This window comes from Patagioenas fasciata, chromosome 3 (assembly GCF_037038585.1).
Source record: "Patagioenas fasciata isolate bPatFas1 chromosome 3, bPatFas1.hap1, whole genome shotgun sequence".
Classification (NCBI taxonomy): Eukaryota; Metazoa; Chordata; class Aves; order Columbiformes; family Columbidae; genus Patagioenas; species Patagioenas fasciata.
In genome coordinates this window covers 42,921,760-42,942,128 of record NC_092522.1, presented here as the reverse complement: position 1 = coordinate 42,942,128, position 20,369 = coordinate 42,921,760, and the positions used below count along the sequence as shown (strand labels likewise).

The 20,369-nt window shown below is 41.6% G+C and overlaps 1 protein-coding gene across 3 annotated transcripts in view; it reads right to left on the bottom strand.

Moving 5' to 3' along the window:
• Nucleotides 1–1,579: 1,579 nt before the first annotated feature.
• Nucleotides 1,580–20,369, bottom strand: part of SMYD3 (SET and MYND domain containing 3) — a 404,221-nt gene continuing 385,431 nt past the window's right edge. For all 3 annotated transcript variants that reach the window (XM_065835829.2, XM_065835830.2, XM_071806199.1), the window contains 2 exons: nt 12,261–12,369; nt 1,580–4,940 (listed from right to left, as the gene is read on the bottom strand). In XM_065835829.2, coding sequence (XP_065691901.1) covers nt 4,839–4,940; nt 12,261–12,369 — 211 coding nt within the window. In that variant the 3' untranslated portion in view covers nt 1,580–4,838. The remainder of the gene's footprint in view (nt 4,941–12,260; nt 12,370–20,369) is intronic.

The following is a 20,369-nucleotide window of genomic DNA, read 5'->3' as shown; positions in this document are numbered from 1 at the left end:
CATTAAGGCATCTTTGGAGCTAAAAAGGAATTGGGCAGTCCTGCCTGCTTGCTGGGAGACCCATCAGAATTTAGTTAACAAGGAGCTGGAGCATCTGAGGCTACTGAAAATCTTGTGTGTATGTGCCTTTCTGTGCGTGCCTCTCTCTGTAGCTATATGGAGATATATTTAAAAGAAGGTTAATTGGTCTCCTGGGAACTATAAAGAACTTGCTAGGTTTCTCTGTGTGAGCAGTGACTGTATGAAGCCTAATTATGAAGCCTGCGTTATTCTTTTTTTTTTTTTTTTTTCAGAGGGGAGGAATCTCTAAGGTCCTTATTAAAACCTACAAAAAGTCTAAAGAATGATGGAATTAGAATTGATTTGTCCATGTTGATCACAAGTGCAGAGCAAATAAAAATGCTGAACTTTCCCCGTGAAATACTAATGGGGGTCATACAGGCATGGCTTACACATCACTATTGTGGGGATAAACAGAAACCACTGTGCTGAATGGCAAGAACAGCACACTGTAGACTTTCAGGTAAGGTGCACTCTTTATGCTTAGATGTTCTTGTAGGAAGCATTTTATAAAACAGCGATCTCAAATGTATTTTCAGGCTAATTAACTTTGTAAAATCAGAAATGGAAAAGAAAAGGACTTTTGTATAGGAAAATGTACATTGATAGGAAAGAGAAACTAGTAATTTAAAAAGAAGAAAAAAAAAAAAAAGGAGGACCTGTAATCCTGTAATGTGGCTTTGGGCTGAAATGCTCAGAAGCATTTGCTTTTGATTTTTTTGGCTGTGCTTTAGAGTTTGCTGAAGTGCTGTGGGGGGAGACCAATGCTTTCTCTGCAGGCAGGAGGCATGGCTTAGGCAGGAGCAGCTCACAGCCCTCTGTCTGTGTGTGGCAGCTCGGCTTTGGAGGAACTCTCAGGCAATGCCTGTAATTACAAGAAAATACAATACAATGGTGCCATACCATTCTGCACATCCTACACTGACAAAGCCCAGCAATGGATGTCAGCCTGACCCTGGCTGGTTTGCCCAAGGTCAGACACAGTTTCTGGTGCAGCGGAGAAGTCAAGCCAGAACTCTGCATCCATAACTGTAAGACCTTCCTTCTTCACCATATCTTATGGGAGATTTAGTTCTGAATCAGGGAAAAAAAAATCCTCATAATTGGCATAACCTCTGTACAAGACAGAACTCTGTTCATTAAGAGTCTTGCAGTGATCAGGCACTATTTGGAATATGCCCTGCAGGGAAATAGCCTCTATATTTCACAAATATGCTATGTTAAAAAATAAGAAAAGCTAGCTTAAAAAACATAGCCATCAGAGAACAGGGTTACAGCGAGAAGCAGAGAAGGGGCTGAGTAGTGGAGAGTTTTGCTGGCATAAACCCATGCATGGCGCAACACAGAGATTGATAGACTCCGAGAGGTCACAGTGCTGAAAACACTGGTTCACTGCATTTGAGTATCTTTATTTTCTACTGTTTACTACCCCTGCTATGCACGGCAAGCTCTGTTTGCCAAGGGCCCAACATCGGGTCAGCACACCTTGAGGGTATGGATACAGAGAATTACGCCATGCTTAAAGAAACAGCACAGGTTTGGGAACTAATTTATTTATTTTTTTTTTTTAAGATAGATGTTTTGTTCAACTGGTATCAATTGTTCTTAGCAAAACTGTATAATCCCTCATGGTTTTTACCGTATGTTGGTACTGTTTCTCTTCCAAACACATACTATGATGCAATGCTCACTCAAAGTGCAATCTAACATTGTTGCTCCTGGATTAATTTAAGGCATAGTGACAAATCAAAAGTAACCCTAAACCTTACGGTGAACCCAAATTACCATTATTTTACAAAAGATACTGGAAAAGTCTCTGACCTGCTGGAAGCAAGCAGCAAGCCTGCCAGCATTAAAGATAATGTTGCAATCTGCCTCCCTCTGACTTTATCATCTTTATCTTAGCAAGCTGATACCACCTGAAAAATTTGACAGATATTATTCTTGAAGGCTGAAACATGATGTCTGTGCAAAGACAACTCCAGCTACTCTGAGTCTGAGCTGAAAAAATAAGATTACTTGATCTGAAATGAGTGCTTATCTAATGTTCCTAGCTGGCGTGCTTCCTTGCTACTGCACTTTGAAATGATGCATTTAGCTAAATCTCTCTGCAGTCACCACCCAGCATTCTTTGCAGAAAATAAGCTGGAGTGGGAACATTGGAGAGAAAAAAATCTGCCTGCAACACCCTCCCCTGCAGCATCAGCCTCCCTGACAGCAGTGTTAGTACTTGGGAACCCCCAAGGTAAATTGGTCAGTAAATGACTGAAACCAACCAGAAAAAAAAAGCAAGTTTTGAATCAACAGTAATGAATATAAAGCATGAATTACACCCCTGTACTAAGGCATCTCCTCAGGCCACCCCAGAGGAGGCAGCCAGGCAGGGCAGGCAATGCAGCGGTGCCCTCAGGATGCTGATCTGGAAACCTGAGCCGCAGACCAAGCCAGGGCTGGTCTGGTTTCTTGCATTGCTCAGTGGCCTGCAGATCCATTTCCTACTGCCCCACTCACATGGCAGCACTCCTGCCATTGCAGCCCACATAGCACCTTTCTCTGTTTCCCAACAGGCAGACGCTGAACTGTTCCACTTGCACATTTTCCCTAAACATCTGCTGGAGAGAAAACACCAATGTAGGTAGATCCTTCAACGTGATGTAATATGGCCTTCCCCATCTGATGTCAGGTAACTCAGACTCTCCCCTAGTGTCCATACTTCCCTGGTGTTGCGCTTGGAGAGTGAGCAGTAGTGTTCTTGTACCAGAAGCCCTAGAAGCTGGTGCTGCAGTTCATACATACAGATGTGTCTACATACGTGAGAGCTGGCAGGCCGGCTCCCAGGATATGCTGCAAAAACTCATGAAACACCTTACATTTCGAAGTCCCTTCCATTTGCAAATCTTAGTATTAGAAATGTAATCATGAGATAACATAAGCATCATCTTTATGCAAAAGCACAGTATTTCTAGTAGGCATTTGCCCTTTTAAAGCCAGAAAATAGGTCCTGAAGACTTGGTACCCCTCACATTTTCTCATTGTCCACCAGTGATGCCATTACTTTGTCAGAAATCCCAATAAATGTAAAGGTCTGACCTTTTCCCCCAGATAATTTCCTTCTCATAACAGCAAGAAGAACCAAACAAGCAGTGAATTTCTGTGAGGATTATTGCGCTTCTTGGGTGGCTGATATGACTTGGCCTCTGGCATCAAGCCATGCTACGTACTCCAGAACTGCACTCTGTTTCATAGGGTATTGCTTGCATATTACTGCTGGGCAAGTGAATGCTCCATACACTGGAACAAATACAAATGCCTTGAAAGGAGATATCTTCCTCAGCATTGGCATTCATGTGCTATGGCTGTAAATTATGCCCAGAGTGTTCATTTTCTTTCGAAATGTGTTCTCACAATAATTAATGGTGTCAAGTTACTGGTGTGAAAAAAACCTGACTTTACAACAACGGTGGATTAATGAAATAACAGTCATGGCTGGAGTAGCAGCAATAAATTGTTAGAAAGCAGTGACACACCTGAGGTGATACTTTCAAAGGCCTTAAATCATTTAGGTTTTGATGTTCCTCATTGGCTTTTGTTAACATTTGTTTTTGTGTTAAAAATGAAAGTCAGCAGCTCTGGCAAGAACAAGTCTATTGGTGATGAGTGTAAGGAAATCACAGAATCACAGAATGTTAGGGATTGGAAGGGACCTCGAAAGATCATCCAGTCCAATCCCTCTGCCGGAGCAGGAACACCCAGATGAGGTTACACAGGAAGGTGTCCAGGCGGGTTTTGAATGTCTCCAGAGAAGGAGACTCCACAACCCCCCTGGGCAGCCTGTTCCAGTGCTCTGGCACCCTCTCTGAGAAAAAGTTTCTTCTCAAATTTAAGTGGAACCTCTTGTGTTCCAGTTTGAATCCCTTACCCCTTGTCCAGTGCTTTCCAAGACATCTCGCTGTGCCCCAGCAACGATCTCCTAGTTCAGCAGTCATCTGTAGGTCTGAGAGCTTCACTATTTGGGGAGGTGAAATCCAAACCCCAAGGGCTCAGAAAGGCCTAAAAACCACACCACTGAGCTCACAGGCCCAAATGTCTCTTTAAAGCTGTTGTGAAGTGAGAAACTCTTGAAGCACTCAAAATGTGGAGAAAACAGAGTAAGCAATTTCCACATAGATACACTTTTCATTAAATTTGTTTTCAGCCATTTTAATATTCAATATTACAACATATGAAATGGAAGAAGAAGAGGGCCAGAGCCCTGCAGATATATTGGGAGGGAAGAAAATCTCATTTAGAACATTGTGAAACTCTTATTTGATGTCAAGGAGCACTGGATCAGGCTTTTGGAAACGACACCTACGGGCAAGGCAAGGGGAAAAATATATTCTCTCTACTTATAATGTGTCTGACATGAGGTCCTTAATTGCTGGCATAAACTGCTATAAAAATTGACTGCTGATATAAATGGAATTATATCACTTTCTAACTGATGATGACTCTGTACGCATTTCCCAATACTTATTATCAATTAAATTAGGTATTGTAAATTGATAATTAGGTATTGTCAATTAGATTGTTTGGTAGGAAAAAAAAAATCCACTGAAAACTGCAGATACTCCTCCAAATACTAACTCATTTACAATCATACAGCGAAACTAATATATACTGAACATTTAGGACCTAACGAAAAGACACCAAAATCATCGAGAGGCTTTCCAAGACAATAAAAAGCATTTGATTTCCTTTCTCCTTGAATATTTTGTTTTCCAGACTGGAGGTTTTCTTCACTGTATTCTCATGATGGCCTCGCACTGTTCCTTTATTTCCATCAAGGCTTGCATCAGGCTGTGATCTGTCCCATGCGTCACCTTCATAATATTATAGGCCTTGAGGAGAGAACAGAAGAGTACACATTAGTCATTGTGCAAGGGGTTGGCCACTGCAGTGGGGCAGGGATAGAGGTCCTGGTCCTCAAACAGTTGGCATCTGGGGGCTTCAATTCATGGTACAGTAGAAATAGGAATGAAGTATCCCAAAGCATTTTATGATTTGTCCCTGACAAAGGAGGGAGCTCTGACACATCATTCTTAGGTGTTAAAGCCTATTAATATGTTGCACAGATGGATGTGTGGAATTGTAGAGGAAGATACTTTTGCACTGAGGCATGAAGGCCATTTAAAGATTGGGCAACTACGGCATCCAAGGTTTTGATACATTATTTAAAAGATGACTGTGACGTTCATGATGTTGGTAGCCTCAAGTCCTGTAAAGAGAAATGGATTAATGCTTAACCGATGGAATAAAGTGCTTTAACTGTATCAGGAGAAACTATGCATAGCATCAAACAAATGAATACATTAATAGCTTCATTCTAAAAAGGCATGCAGGGGAATGGGTCTTTCCTGCTTTTCCCAGGGATTATTTTCTGTCTGTGTTGGTCATCTCCTGTTCATTGCTAGGTCAATTTACACTTGCTGATATTGCCTGTGGTGTTGCTGATTCCTTGCCACAGATATGTCTGAAATACTCTTTGCCCAGCTCTTGTTTAGATCATCACTTTTCATATAACATTTCTGCTTCTTCCTTCTGTTAAATTCCTCCTGCAAGGAGAGAAGTACCAGACAGAAATGGATTCAGCACTTCTGAAGAAAGAACATGGGAGCTAGAAGGGTACTGGTAGGAGAAAAGACATCGGAGATTTTACCTCGCCCCAAACTGAGCAATTGTCAAAAACTAAATGCAGCCTGTGTTTCAATGGGTTTCTGGTTCAGTCAGCTGACAAAATTCAGTTAAATCAGCTTTGGATTGCAGAAGGATCTTTTCGGAAACAAATCTTGAGGAAGGGGCTCGTTTAAATTGGAAATATAAAAATAAATATATTATTTGATGAAATGAATGAAAGCCTACCTCCAAATTCCAAAGACTGGCACGCATATGGAAATTCTAGCACAGTTTATTTTTTGCTTCAAATTATCTAATTCTTAAAAGAAGAGGGAGGCAGCGAAAGATTGAAAGAACAAGTTGAAATAGAAGTCAAAACAAATCAGAGTGTGCAAGGAGCTCTAAAAAGAGTCAAATATGTTCTGAGATGCCACAATACCCTACTACTAAATGATAAAATACTCACTTGAACAGAACAATGGAAATGCTTTCATTGCCATTAGAAATGCCTAAGAAATCTGAAATAAAAAATCTTTTTTTTTTTTTTTTGCATATTTCTATTTTAGCAGAAATACAAAGCTGGGCATGTTTTTTCCAAGTGTTTGCAAGTGAGTCATAATTATATTCTCTGAAAAGCCTATCTGTATTGTTCTTAGTGTTCTTCTTTTCCTAATTTAACATATTGGGGAAATGTTGTAAAGAACAGATCATAGATGTAGTTCAGCATAGTGGAGCGTAAGGTATTAAGCTGTACAGGAGTTTATAAAAAAAAAAAAAAATTGAAAAAGTAGTGTAGAAAGCAAGAATATGAGCCAGTCCTCCAGTCCTTCCCTGTCAGAACCAGTGGGATGGAGAGAGATTGGCACTTGCATGGTGCAGGAATCCCTGTCTGGTGCAGAGCAGGACACTGCAGGTGGGAACCCGTGCGTGCTGCAGTGCAGCGACACGCAGCTGTGCCCAGGCTGACAGGGAGAGACAAGCTCACCCCAGAGCAAAGTGGCCAGGTGAACTGGCCATGGATCAGACACACTTGGTGAACAGTGCTTGCATGGCCTGGCCAAGAAAGCTGATGGTTTTATTACTAATGACCTTTGCTAAGAGCTGTGCCTTTGGATACCTCTGAGTCACAGCCCTGGGGCAGCTGACCTTGACCTTCATCCCACCTGCAGGACAGAGGTCAGGCCAGTAGTGATGAAACTGCAAACCCTGATGCACAGCCAGAGATGTCCATGTGCATATAACTCTGTTAAAAGGCAAAAATCCTTAATATCACACCTAATCTTGAGATAATGCTACCATTGCTGACTGCTCTCTCACTTCCAACATTTTCTTTCCACATCCTTTCTTTCCTCGGTATGGCAGATAAATGCACCCAGTTTTTATCCTTTTACTTCCTCGGGGAGAAAATAATTCTCATGTAATGTACTGTTCCACATGCTGCAGTACGAGTCAGAACCAGCTGCATTGAATTTAGAATAGCAATGACTTCTGTAATCCCCAGCTTAAACTGGCATTAAGTTATGCAGCTGTTTTTGCATAGGTCAGTGCAAAACTGGGGATAATTTCACTTCCAAAGCAAGGAATTGTTAAACTGGGCAAAAGCAGGAACATGCAGCCACTCTGAACACTCCCCTGCTCTCCCAAATGGCACAGCTAATCAGCGATGTCGAGGCTGAGCAGAGTCTTGTGGCCTGTGTGGTCTTCCTCTCAGCTAAAAGAATAAATCTAATTATGAGAAACTATAGTAATTGCAGGACAGCAACACACTGTCTCCCTGCAGAATATAAAGCCCATTAGATTAGTGATATGGCTGTTGCTCCATGAATGCAAATGAAATACAGCGGAGTAATTTGCATAGGGCCGGTGCGGGTTGCCCATCACCACCGCTGTGGGGTACTGTGTGCAGATGCAGGATGGCTCTGCTCCATTGCAGGGAAAGCAGAAAGCAAATGGTCAAGTGCCAAAATAGCATGAAGCGAAGGCTAGCATTTCAGAGGGAGTACCTGTGTTTTTCCATCTCTCTTGAATGAAGGGGACACTTGTTAAAGCAGGCATAGAAAAAGGAAAATCTGCCACAGTTACTGTCAACCACAGCTGGTAAACAATTCAGTGCTTGAAGCAAACACCAGGAGAAAGGGGATTTCTTCAGTGCTGCTGTGAAACCTGGGAGGGATTTTATCCCAATTCCTGTGCTTTCTGTCCCCACACCAAGGATGACAGAAGAAGGGGGACAATGTTGTCTCTATCGCAGGCCTTTGCAAGACAAGACAGCCATGCCCAGCTCGTGGTGCAAACCAAGTGCAGGGTCTGCAGGGGAAACTGGTCAGTCAGTGTTTTAGGTGTGTGCATCCTCCCACCTGCCCCTGTCCCCGTCAGCTGTCACTCAGTGCCTGGGCACCACTGCCCTGCTCAGGGAAGTGCATTTGTGTGGGCAGCTGCCACCCCTACTGCAGTCCGGAGGATGGAGCAGCAGCTGAGACAACGCACTGCAGTGCTCAGCATCTCGCTTCAAGGAGATGACGGTCAGAAACTAAGCCCAAGCCTCCCCTTCTGCACCTGTCCCGGTCTCCAAAACTGAGTCCAACTCCAATCAGGTTGTGGGCAACCAAACAAGTGAATTACAGTGCTGTGAAGGTAACAAATGACACCTAACAAATATTTACACTAATGGCTGCACCTCAGGACACATCTATGTACTTGTTAGGGGCTCCTGTGAGCTCCAGAGATGCAGCCCTGCCCTGGGCTCCTAAAGGAGTGCTGCTTCCCAGTCTAGAAGCTTTTTGATTCACAAGACAGCTTGTTGCAACTTTTGTTATTGCCACTTTTACAGTCATTCCAGGCTCTTTAAATTAGGTTTGTTAGACTAGGCTCCAGCTCTTGTCTTCTGCTAACAAAGGTTTTCCCAATCTATAATTCTGTTTGTCCTCCCACCATTACATCTTTCACATATATATGTATATAAATTTTTAAAAAGCATGTTGTTTTTACAATAAACCAAGAGCTACCTTCAGGTTTTATTCTAGACATGGAGTATTGCCTCTTTGTAACACTTCTATTTCCAAAGCCTGGCAATTAGATTCTGCAGAGTCTAATACACTTTTAGGGGAGATTTCATTTTAATGGGTAATATAAAGCCCTCCACACTATTTAAACCTTCTTTGGGGGTGCAGGGCAGAGGACAAAACCCAAAGGGTGCTAAGAGTAAGGTGGCTATGCACAGAGAGCTGCAGCAAGGGCTGGGCTGCAGAGCTACATATGAAGATCTGCTGGTCTTAACAGGCTGCACATCTGATGCAGAGAGGCTGTCAATCCCCAGCAGCTCTGAGGCTGGGCCTGATTAAGCAGGATTTATAGAAGTGAGGTGAATTTCACTCAGATCTCAATTCCTCTGCACCTTACACATCCTCCTCCTTAATGCCACACTGAAATTAGTCTGACGAGGGTTCCAACAGGGTGCTATTCAGTGTCAGAGTGTATTAAGAAGAGTAATGAAGCAGAGAAGGTAATGGAGTTTCTGCTCTGAGCATGTGGCATGCTCTGTTGACACATCTAATCACAAAGGGACAAACTCTGTTCTCATATAACTCTAGGACATTATCTGAGTTATATTAGGAATCACAACCTTTACTTGCAAAAAACTGGGAATTGTATCTCACTCTAATTTGTGCCAGTGTGGACAGCAATGAAGGGAATAAATTTCAGATCTCCTCCAAAGAAATGTTGTGTCCTGTGCTCACAAGTTACATGGAGAAACAGGATGATAAGAAGCTTTTCCTCCTCTCAGCTGTGTTCCCAGAGAGTGGGAGTTCAGTCTCTCCCTGTCTCACACATGGTGAGAAAGGGGAGGCCGCACAGGGAATAGGCAAAACTACGATGGATTGAGTTTGTAAATGGTTCTGCATCTCAGCTGTAAAGCACTTACCATGGCCTTGTGGACTACTAATGGCTTGGAGACCACAGTTAGAGAAGCACTGAAGTATGGCATAAAATGGTAATCAGCACCTTATTTTCCCTTTTCAGGGAAAGAGGAGATCACAGCTTGAAAAGAGGTTTCTGTGTTAGGCATTGCTCAGTATTCAAAGGATAATATAATAGCAATCTGGCTTGCAATGGGCAACTTCTTCACTAAAAACATACAAAACCCCATTACAACTTCCACCTTCACTGATGAACAGCATTCATATATCTCTAGGGGAATTAACTCCAGTTTAATTTAATTTCAGGAACAACCCCAGGTTCCAGTATAGGTTGGGGAACAACCTATTAGAGAGCAGTGTAGGGGAGAGGGACCTGGGGGTCCTGGTGGACAGCAGGATGACCATGAGCCAGCGCTGTGCCCTTGTGGCCAGGAAGGCCAATGGCATCCTGGGATGTATTAGAAGTGGGGTGGTTAGTAGGTCGAGAGAGGTTCTCCTTCCCCTCTACTCTGCCCTGGTGAGACCACATCTGGAATATTGTGTCCAGTTCTGGGCCCCTCAGTTCAAGAAGGACAGGGAACTGGTGGAGACAGTCCAGTGCAGGGCAACAAAGATGATTAAGGGAGTGGAGTGTCTCCCGTATGAGGAAAGGCTGAGGGAGCTGGGTCTCTTTAGTTTGGAGAAGAGGAGACTGAGGGGTGACCTTATTAATGTTTACAAATATATAAAGGGTGAGTGTCACGAGGATGGAGCCAGGCTCTTCTCAGTGACAGCCAACGGTAATGGGTTCAAACTGGAACACAAGAGGTTCCACTTAAATTTGAGAAGAAACTTCTTCACAGTGATGGTGCCAGAGCACTGGAACAGGCTGCCCAGGGAGGTTGTGGAGTCTCCTTCTCTGGAGACATTCAAAACCCACCTGGACACATTCCTGTGTAACCTCATCTGGGTGTTCCTGCTTCAGCAGGGGGACTGGACTAGATGATCTTTTGAGGTCCCTTCCAATCCCAAACATTTTGTGATTCTGTAACTTAATGTGGTATCATATTAGAAATGCAATTACAAGTATTCCTGTTGATACATTGCAACAGTATAAATGAAAATAGAAGCTCCTCTGACTGGGGTCTCACTCCACCTGCTAAAAAGGAAAGTCTGAATGTTTGGAAATTATAAATATTATATGGGGGAAATGACAGGTACATGACTTACTTCTGAAAGATGCATGGAAAAGAGAATTGATTACTTTTCCATCTGTTTCATAATAATCAGAATTGGCCACAATTTAGGTTAAATATATCAAGTGAAGATTTAAGTTACAAAGAGTTAGTAAAACTGGCATTGTATTAAATACTAATTTATTATTTCAACATGTGAAAATTATCAGTTATTCACCTTGCATAATTAATCAGATGTTGAAATCAAACAGGTGGTCAAAAAGTACAAACCACTATGTTATCTAGAGAGCCATAATTGATATTAACTTTATAGGGGATCCAGGCAGGAATGAAAACCACTTCTCACTCCACTCCCAGCACAGACACCCATCCCCTTCTATCCCAACTAGCTGCCCTAACTCTTTGCCACAAGACCAGCTCTCCACATATGACGGACATTAAACAAAGGGGACATACAAACAACTTCTGCACTTTTTTTACTATAGTGGTGCCAGCGCTGGGGCCTGATCCTGCCAAGCAGCTACAGGCCAGTAGCTGGGCCAGGTGGCTTTCGGTGGACAAGGCTTTGTCAGGCACGGGAAGGTGGGCCAAGAGATGAGAGGGAGAACCACGCAAAGCATGTACTGTCTTTAGGCCAAGTTGATGCCAGGACAATCAATAATACAAGGCAATAAGCACAAGACTTCTTCGAGGGGAACTGGAGGCAGCACATCTTCCAGGGGAGCAAAACACTCTAGCAGTGATTGAGGGCTTGAGATGGGAAGCAAGTGAGAGCCTATGTCCTGAGGACATTCTTCAATATATTTAAGATGACACTAAAAGTAATATAACGCCAGGACAAATAAGAGCCTGAGGTAGGAGGAAATGAATACAAAACTCAGCTCAGGTACAACAGGGGTGGCTTAAAGCTGAAATGTAACTCGCAAAGCACCAGCTGCGAAACCAGATCAAAGAAGAGAAAGATGATGAATGATATAGAAATAGGAGGGATTGAGAAGATGCCTGTTGATTTGAGTGTAACATATAAGCATTAAAGGCAAAGTTCTCCAATCTGTAATCACAAATCCCTGATAGGGAATAAAGAGGGTAGGAACTGCAGCTCTGTTTCTGTTTTGGTACATTCAGTACCCAGATTCCCTTTACTATGGAGAGAAGGAGAGTATGAGGCACTGAGGCATTTTTATCCCTGCAGATCTAATAGTAATTGTTCATCCAGGCATCTCTGAGCTATCAAACTGTAATTAGCAGTGACTGATAGTGGAGGAAATCAGTGCCTGAAGCGCTGAACAATACTGACTCATCACCACACCCAGCTGCAGCCTGGGGAAACACCACTGATGGAAAAAGCAGTGAGGAGCATCCAAAGGTATGTGTCCCAGCAGAAGGGGGACACACAGCAGGTTCAGGAGAAGAGAGGGAGGGCGACAGAGAAAAAACATTTCTCAATACTGACCTGTTTCAAGGTCTCCAGTGCTTGAGGAAACATGTCTTGACTGTACTGCAGTTTGCCCACTCGCATCAGCTGGACAGCCCTCAGTGGATGGAAACCAGGATAATACAGTCTGCAGAGAAAAAGGAGGAAAATGTGTCACTGTCAGCTCTCACCTTCACAGTCACTGCCTCTGCGGAGAGCTATTAGGGTGGGACTGCAAAGTCATTGTGAATGTTAATAAGGTACTCAGAGAAAATTAGCTGCACTACTGAGAAGCATGAAATACTGAGGGGAATTATCAAATTATTACTCTCCATCTCAGAGGAACGACTTTAACATTATCCTGTTAGAAAGTGAAGGAAGTGGGATTATTTCATTTGCTACTGTTGGATAATACAATAGAATTTACTGTACTTAGTGTTGCAAACAGAGGTCATTCACAATCTCAAGTCTCTGGAGAGGTATAATTTTAAGAGGAAGCGTCAGCAGGGAACCCAGTCCTGGATCCTCCAAGATGAAGGAGAAGGAATGCAGGTAAAGCAGGTAGGTAATATTGAGGCCACTGTTTCTGAGGGTTTGCTTGCTGCTCTGTTGCAGAAAGAACTGGTGCTGCACGTCCAAGGAAACATCTCAGACTTGGCTTGTGCATATAGGCAAGGTATCTACTAGTGTGAGGATATACTCCCATTCTTATTTAATTTCACAGAAGCAGAAGTTTTCCATCAATCTAACTGGAGTTAAAAACAGAACTACGCTCACTTTTTTTCTTTTTTTGTTTTCCTAGGAGGTAGACCGAGAGCGACGTCATCATTAATTCCTCTCAAGATGCTCTGGAAATGTCCATGCTTTCACGGTGACCACTTCATATTTCCAAAGCCTGCTGGCCTTTGGCTCACAGCACCTGGATCTCACCCCAGCCCTGTGTCCTGGATGTGGAGAGTGTTGTGTCCTGGAAGAACAACCTGGGGGCTGCAGAAAGCCATGGATGCCACTTGCCTGGAACTGGCCAGCAGGAAACATGAGGTGAAGGGACACACCTAGAGGTTAAGTCACCTGCAAAACATCTCAGGTCTTTTTTGACTAACTATACAAAAAAAAAGTGTAAAAGCCTTAAGTGTGACTCACCAAAGACAAAGACCCTATTTGGTCAAACAGCATTTTATTTCCTCAAGTACACCAGTGGTGTGCTTGAAGAGTGTCTAAAAAAATACAAAATTTGTCACGACTGCAGGAAGAAGAGCTAATAAACTTCCCAAAATCTACTCTTTGGAGATTTTTTTTTTCCTGTTTATGCCAAAATTATGATCATCAAACTTCAGGGGACTTGCTAATGAATGATATCGCTGCAGTCAGAAAGACACTTAAATCTGCACGGGTGTGATTAAATGCATGCTAGGACATTAAATGATGTAAATGTGTACAATGTATAGAAATCTTCTGATAAGTTTTCATGCAAATGAGTGACTTACCTTTCTCCATTATTTTTCACTAATGAAAATGCAAATATTATTAAATACAATAAATTGTTTAAATGGCAGTGTATCTGGCTGTCCTTACAAATCTCAAATGAAGATGTGTAAACATCATGGAAAATGTTTTCACACCCAAAAACCCCTCTTCTGCTGATCCCACGCAGTTTCAGCAAAGACATACAGGAACACATGGGAAGTGTGCCTGGCAGGATCTCAGGAGCAACAGCTCTTGATGTGCCAAAGCCCCTCACAAAGCAGCAGAAACCAGCTCCTCAAAGGGAATAATCATCCTGAATTGCCACAACCACCACCTGTTCAGACCCCTTGTGGGCTGCAGTTCAAAGAGGCTGGAGAGCCAGCAGACAAGAGAGAAAAAAAAAGATAGCACTTATCTCAGTCCAAAATGACCACTCAAGAACTTTAAGGATCTGGTTAAACAAACACTGGAAAATTATCAGTAGGTTGATTTATAGATTTTGTTTCTGGTTATTATATCAATTAACATGGTACTACTAGTTAAATATGGAGAAAATGCAACTAGGTCAGAGATTTTGATGTGAATTAGTGAAGAGTAATAGAAACTGCACTGCTAACACACCACAAATGGGAGTAGTGAGCACATGCACAACTTTGTAAATATTGCCAAAAAAATATGCCTTTTTGATTGAGTACTTCTGCCCTCACCTGTGACTGCTTCAAAGGGAGGAGTAAAGAGGTCATTCCCCCTCTTCTGGGCCACTGAAATGCCAAGATGCCTGGGACAAGGATCATGACCACAAGAAAAGGAGCCAGGGAGGCAAAGACTTTTGCATGAGATGGTCTTTGCAGCACCCACTAGACTTCTCTGCTGCATCCTGACAGCTCTGATTCTTTCCCCACTGCTCCTGCATGGCCTCTTCACATCTTCTTCATTCCATACCTTTACCTTTCATCCTTTCAACCATCTTTTTAATGTCTCCCCTTTTCTACTCCCTCCTAAATAACCAGCCCTGTTCAAAATATTAGCACAAATGGGGAACTTGGGTCCTGCCTTGCCTGGCAGCTCACGTAGACAAATGCAGGCCATGCTTTAGTTCAGCAACGTGGTGCCTGCTAAACCTCACACCAGTCCATCAGAATTCAGAATCTGCCTCTCCAGGCAAAAAGGTTTCTTTCTATACGTCATACATTCACCTGCAGTCAGTAAAGATTTAGGATTACAGTACACGTGACACCATAGAAAAAGGGCGGTAATTTAGCAATGTCAGGTACTCGGCCCAGAGTACCAGCCATAAACTAAAAGAAGTGAAAATTTAAGGTGAGGACACAGAAGAAGTAAGTGTGAAACAAAGAGCCTTGTGCTCATAAATATTTACAAAGCTGTTTTAAAGCTGATTTATGCTCTGATCTTATGCATGTACATAGTTACATTTTGCAAGCCTTAAAACTGACAACTGAAACAACTGTTTATTATAATATTCTGGAATAAATCTATTAAACTATTGGAACATCTTTTGTGGAAGCACATCCATTGAGTGAGTTTACTAGAGAAATCCAGGCAGCTTGCAACTCTTCTGGGAAATATCTAAGTGGGAAAAATGCTGCTGGCTTCTTCCAGGCATCCCTAGGATTCAGTATTATTAAAAAACTGTCATGGTATAAAGAAGTAAGAAGCAGTGTCAGATATTTGTGAGCCATTTTATTATCCCCACACATTGCTCTGAACAAAACAAAGTGGATACATTTAAGAATAAGGAAGACATTTACCAGCCAAGGAACTGATATCTAAAGACTGTCAACATGAGACTAAGACAACTATGAGGAATACATGCTGTAAAACATGTTGCAGCTTGGGAAGACTAGGATTTCAATCTGAAAAGGATTTTATGAGATCTACCAAGGCCTGAGGGATGGCAAGGGGAACAGTAACATACTGAAAGCTGAAATAAAGATAGTTCTGTGGAGTGATGTTTCCTGGCCCTTGGCACTGGTCAATGCCCAGTAGTTCACTTGCAAAGACAGATTCAACAATAAAAGAACTAACAAGTGAGGCTGCACGGTAGACAAGAGAACTGGACGAGACTGAGAAGGATCTGTACATTTTGTACCACATCCTGTGCTTGTATAAGACAGCACAGCTTTGTCCGCACCTATGACCAACAGCATCCATGCTGGCTCATCTCTCCAGCCTGCCTTCCTGCCCATGGACTGGTCCCCCATGTTCGGTGTCACTTGCAAACCTCACAGAAGTGCCTTCTCCTGCCTCCCACAGGTCGCTGATAAAGATGTTAAACACGCCAAGTCCCAAGACAGACCCCTGCAGTCCTCCACTGTCACCATCATCCAAACACGGTATAGCACAACAGCCAGGACCCATACTCTGCAAAGCAACAGCTGCTTCTAATACACTGTGAGATCAATAGTTCCTATTTGTAATTCAGCCACAAGCTTTGTCTTGATTAACTCCCAGAGCAGTCGTTGATCATACACTTTACAAAGAAAAAAATATTTTTCTTCATTCTATATATTACCTCTGAATCTCTCCAAGCAATCCCTTGTTTTCTGATGTAAAGGACAACATAAAAAGGCAACCCCTATGACAAATTTTAGTCAGTTTCTTCTATTTCTTGATATTGAAGTTCCATTAATTCCACTCAACTTATCTCCCATTGCAGGGTAAATAATCAGAGCTTTTGTGTTCTCTTGTGAATTAAAGCCTAGTACTAAAAAAAACAAACCAAAACAAAAAAAACCAAACAAAAAACCCAAACCAAACCAAACCAAAAAACCATGCAAAATCACTGCCTTTTCTAATGCCTCATATTTTAAAATAAATAGGTGCCTACCATTGCCTGTAAATCAGTCTGTGGGGTTAACATTTGCACTGCTGTCTCAAGACTGATGTAATTAGAAGCAGGCAGGATTTATAAAACCTGAAATAAAGATTTAAAGTGGAAATGTTACAAGGATCTGTAATATGATGACATGTAAAAAGTGATGCTATACATAACCATAAATTGGTTTGCAGTACCTTTTAGTGCAAGTAAATATGACAGCATAAAAGACAGAAAGCAGACTTAGGAGCTGCAGCAACAGAGAAGGAATTAAGAGGCCCCTGGGCTTCAGGACAGGTGGTGAGCGGAATGCAAAGGGGACAGCATCAGTCTCATGACACAAACATACTAGCTACAGCTGGTGGAAATGTTCACCACAAACATAGAGCCCAATAAGTTCAACCTTCTTTTCTTTCTCTGACTCATTCTTAATTACTGACCTCCCCAGTATTTGAGTACATTCAATGAACTTCAGCTGAGGAATTGTATTTTTTGTTGTCCAGTTATTTGTTTCTGCATTACTTAGGGATGTGAGACTGGTCATCTAATTGGCATGTTATTATTTCTACTCCTTGGCTGAGATGATGAATGGGTTCTATATATATGGGAATTGTGAGAAACATTTTTAGGACAAATTTAAGGACAAATTCTAATTTGTGCTAAAAAGTATGAAACATTTGGTATCTATCAACATTTCCAGGGAGGAACCAGTTATTTTATGAATAGTCAAACAATCATATGTCTCAAGAGCATAAGACAGGTAAACAAACTGTTCATTTAGGAACTCACAGATCTTAATTCCAAAGGTGCTGCAGCTGTTCAGTCTGACCTCCTACACAGAATTTCACCTAGCAATTCCTGCTCCAAAACCAGCAATTTGAGGCTGAAATAGTGCTTAACAAGCAATGCCCTATTTATAGAAAACAATCTTAAGCAGCTTTTTACATAATTTGCTCAATATTTGTATTTTTTAATAAGCACAAGCCCTGTGCAGGAGTTTTGCCTGGGATGTAACCAGGTTACAGAGTTACTTTTGGAGGAAATAGGAACATGGCACTGAAACTGGACTAAGTGAATCTGTTTTGCATGCTAAATATTACAAGCCTAGTTGGAACTGTAAAATTTCTAAGGGCAATATATCTATACTAGCTTCTGTATAACCTTTAGGGGTTGCTGTGAAAGCCTTCAAAAAAGTACTGGCCTGGCTTTCATGTTGATAGTATGTTTTTTCTTGGAATAATAATGGTGTTAAACTGTTATGCTTTCTGGCTTTCTCTCTTTCTCCCTCTCTTCCTTTTGTTCTCTTAACAACTTCCTATTTGCCATGGATGACCAGATAAGTTTAAATCAGTTCAGTACCCTACAACTTCCCTTATACTTTCTGCAGCAGCCATGTCATTTTTGGAGTAGCAGATTAAGTCCTCTACTTGTGGCAGACCTGATATACTCCAGCTGTCCTGAAATGTTTATTGCCCATTTTATCTCCCCATCACCATGTCTCACTGAGATGATCAAAGTATCAGTGAACAGCTAAATGCTGCCATCATCTTTTTCTATTTTTTCCCAGACTGGACCTCTGTTACTTGGATTTTGGGATCAGCTCCTCAGCACAAGCATGGAGAGTTTCCTGGAAGTAACTGCTACTGCACAGCCCTTAAAACATTACAAAAAACCTTTGCCAGTGATGAGAAATCATTACTATAAGTATAAACTCTATATTGGAAAACCTCTTGCAAAATACAACAGGAAAAGTTGACTATCTGTTACATTGAAGCATTATTTACCCCTAAGCGACTTACTCTACTTCTGGTTTAATCATGCAAATAGCATAAATTCTGCATAATTTCTTAGCCAACCGGGGTCTGGTATCAGTAGAGATGTGCAGAACTAACACCTCTGACCAGAGTTCACTTGGAAGTCTCCATACACTTATAATATAGCCTGGCCGTACATTTTTGCAGTCTAATCTACATGTGCTTTCTATCTGTATTATTGCTGTATTGGCAAAAGTTTTCATATCCCCTATACTGAAATTTTCACCAATGACCACAATTCATGTACAAGCCTCATCATAGTAAGCACTAAAGAGCACAGCATGACAGCCTTTGTCCTGCACAGATAAGACACAGAGGCCCAAGCAAATAAACGGTTTGTCCAATGTTACATGAGAAAATCTCTGGGAAAACCAAGAATTGAACGTAGATGTCATCATGACTTTAGAATGTTTTTTTGGTTCATGCAGAGCCTGGTTCTTGTGTCTATGCTGTCTTGTCTGACTCTGTCAATTCAAATTAAAGTAAATGTAGTTTTATACGTAGCTCACTGTATTTTGCAAATTAAATTAAATTTATTTTTCTTTCTTTCTTTCTTTTTTTTTTTTTTTTAAAGTTCTCTCCTCACTCAAGAAATGTCTGGTTATTTCAGTGAAATAACTACCTCTGGAAACAGTTCAGGATTTAGATCTGTGAAATTATGGCTTAAAATATTTTTCATCACATCTGCATCTCATACTGTTCCATTACTGTTTGTTTCAGCACTTTATCTGATGTGATCAAATAAGCAGTCACACTTCTTAAATCAAAGGAATTCTCAAGAAATGTTAGCTATCCATCTCAGAAATAATTTCTCTCCGTGTGCTGATCATTCTGCTGTATTCCTTACAGTGATAATTTATGTCACATTAAAATGGATATTGTTCCAGATGCTGGCTCTGCCAAGATTTGAATGATAACTTTAATAAAATGATGAAGTGGTATAAACTGCAATTTTCATCTTGGCTCTCGAAATATCTAGCCCATCCACTTAAAATGCTGACACTGTCTGTTTGAACTGTCCACTTCAAATGTTTTGTCTTCTGCTATTAAGAGATGTTAAGGAAAGAAAGAGTGCTCAATCTGGCATGGAAATAGGAAAATATTTTCTGTAGATTGACCCTGTGCCCTGGCTGATCTTCAAAACATCTTGTAGCTCTTGGCTTTTTTGTCATGAGTTCACCGTCTTTACGGCTAAAGGTGGTAGGACGGACTGGCACTGCAGATAGGAACACACTATCTTAGTCCTTGCATAACCAGAAAAGTAAGAGATTAGGGTCAAGAGTTTAGTTCAAAGGATTTAGAAAAAGATTTTAAAAGCCATATAGAGTATATTGGAAGAATGCCAGAAAACACAAGAAGTGTAGGAAAGTAAGCAAAGGAAGGATGGGAAAGCTAGTTAAAGAGAACACGCATGGAAACAGAAGTAACATATAGAAAGAAAATATAGTCTAGAGACACTATAAATTGTGACAAAGACCTTGGTGTCACCTTCACCTCCAGCAGCAAACCTGTGACCAGCTGTTGATGTTAAGAAAAATGGTCCAGCCTCAGTATCTCATGTATGCGAGTGTGAGTGTGGTGTGTGTGTGCGGGTGTGTGTGCAAGCACAGGCTGCACGAGGAAGGACACGGCTGACATGTTCACTGCAAAATGTCTTCTCTTTGCTCACCAGCATCTCAGATCTCCTCCAAAATCTGTTGTAATGCAAAAGACTGATAGCATGTGAGTTGGATCACTGGTTTAAGCAATAGTATCAAACTTCCTTTTTTCCTTTTCTATTGCATCTCCAGGTAATACTCCAGAGAAACTGAACTGATTACAAATATCAGTTTCAGACAGGATGGCTCAAATCTGGAGAGACATAGTCACGTAGTCATTTTCCTCCCAGCAGGTGTGGGTCAAAAAAGAATCAAAGCAGCATTTTCTTTGGCTAGATTTTTGTCACCTTCCCCTTCTGGAGACTAGATAGTTTGGGCTTGTTTTTTCTTCTGTGCCCCTTGTTGTTGTTGTTGCTTGTTTGTTTGTTTGTTT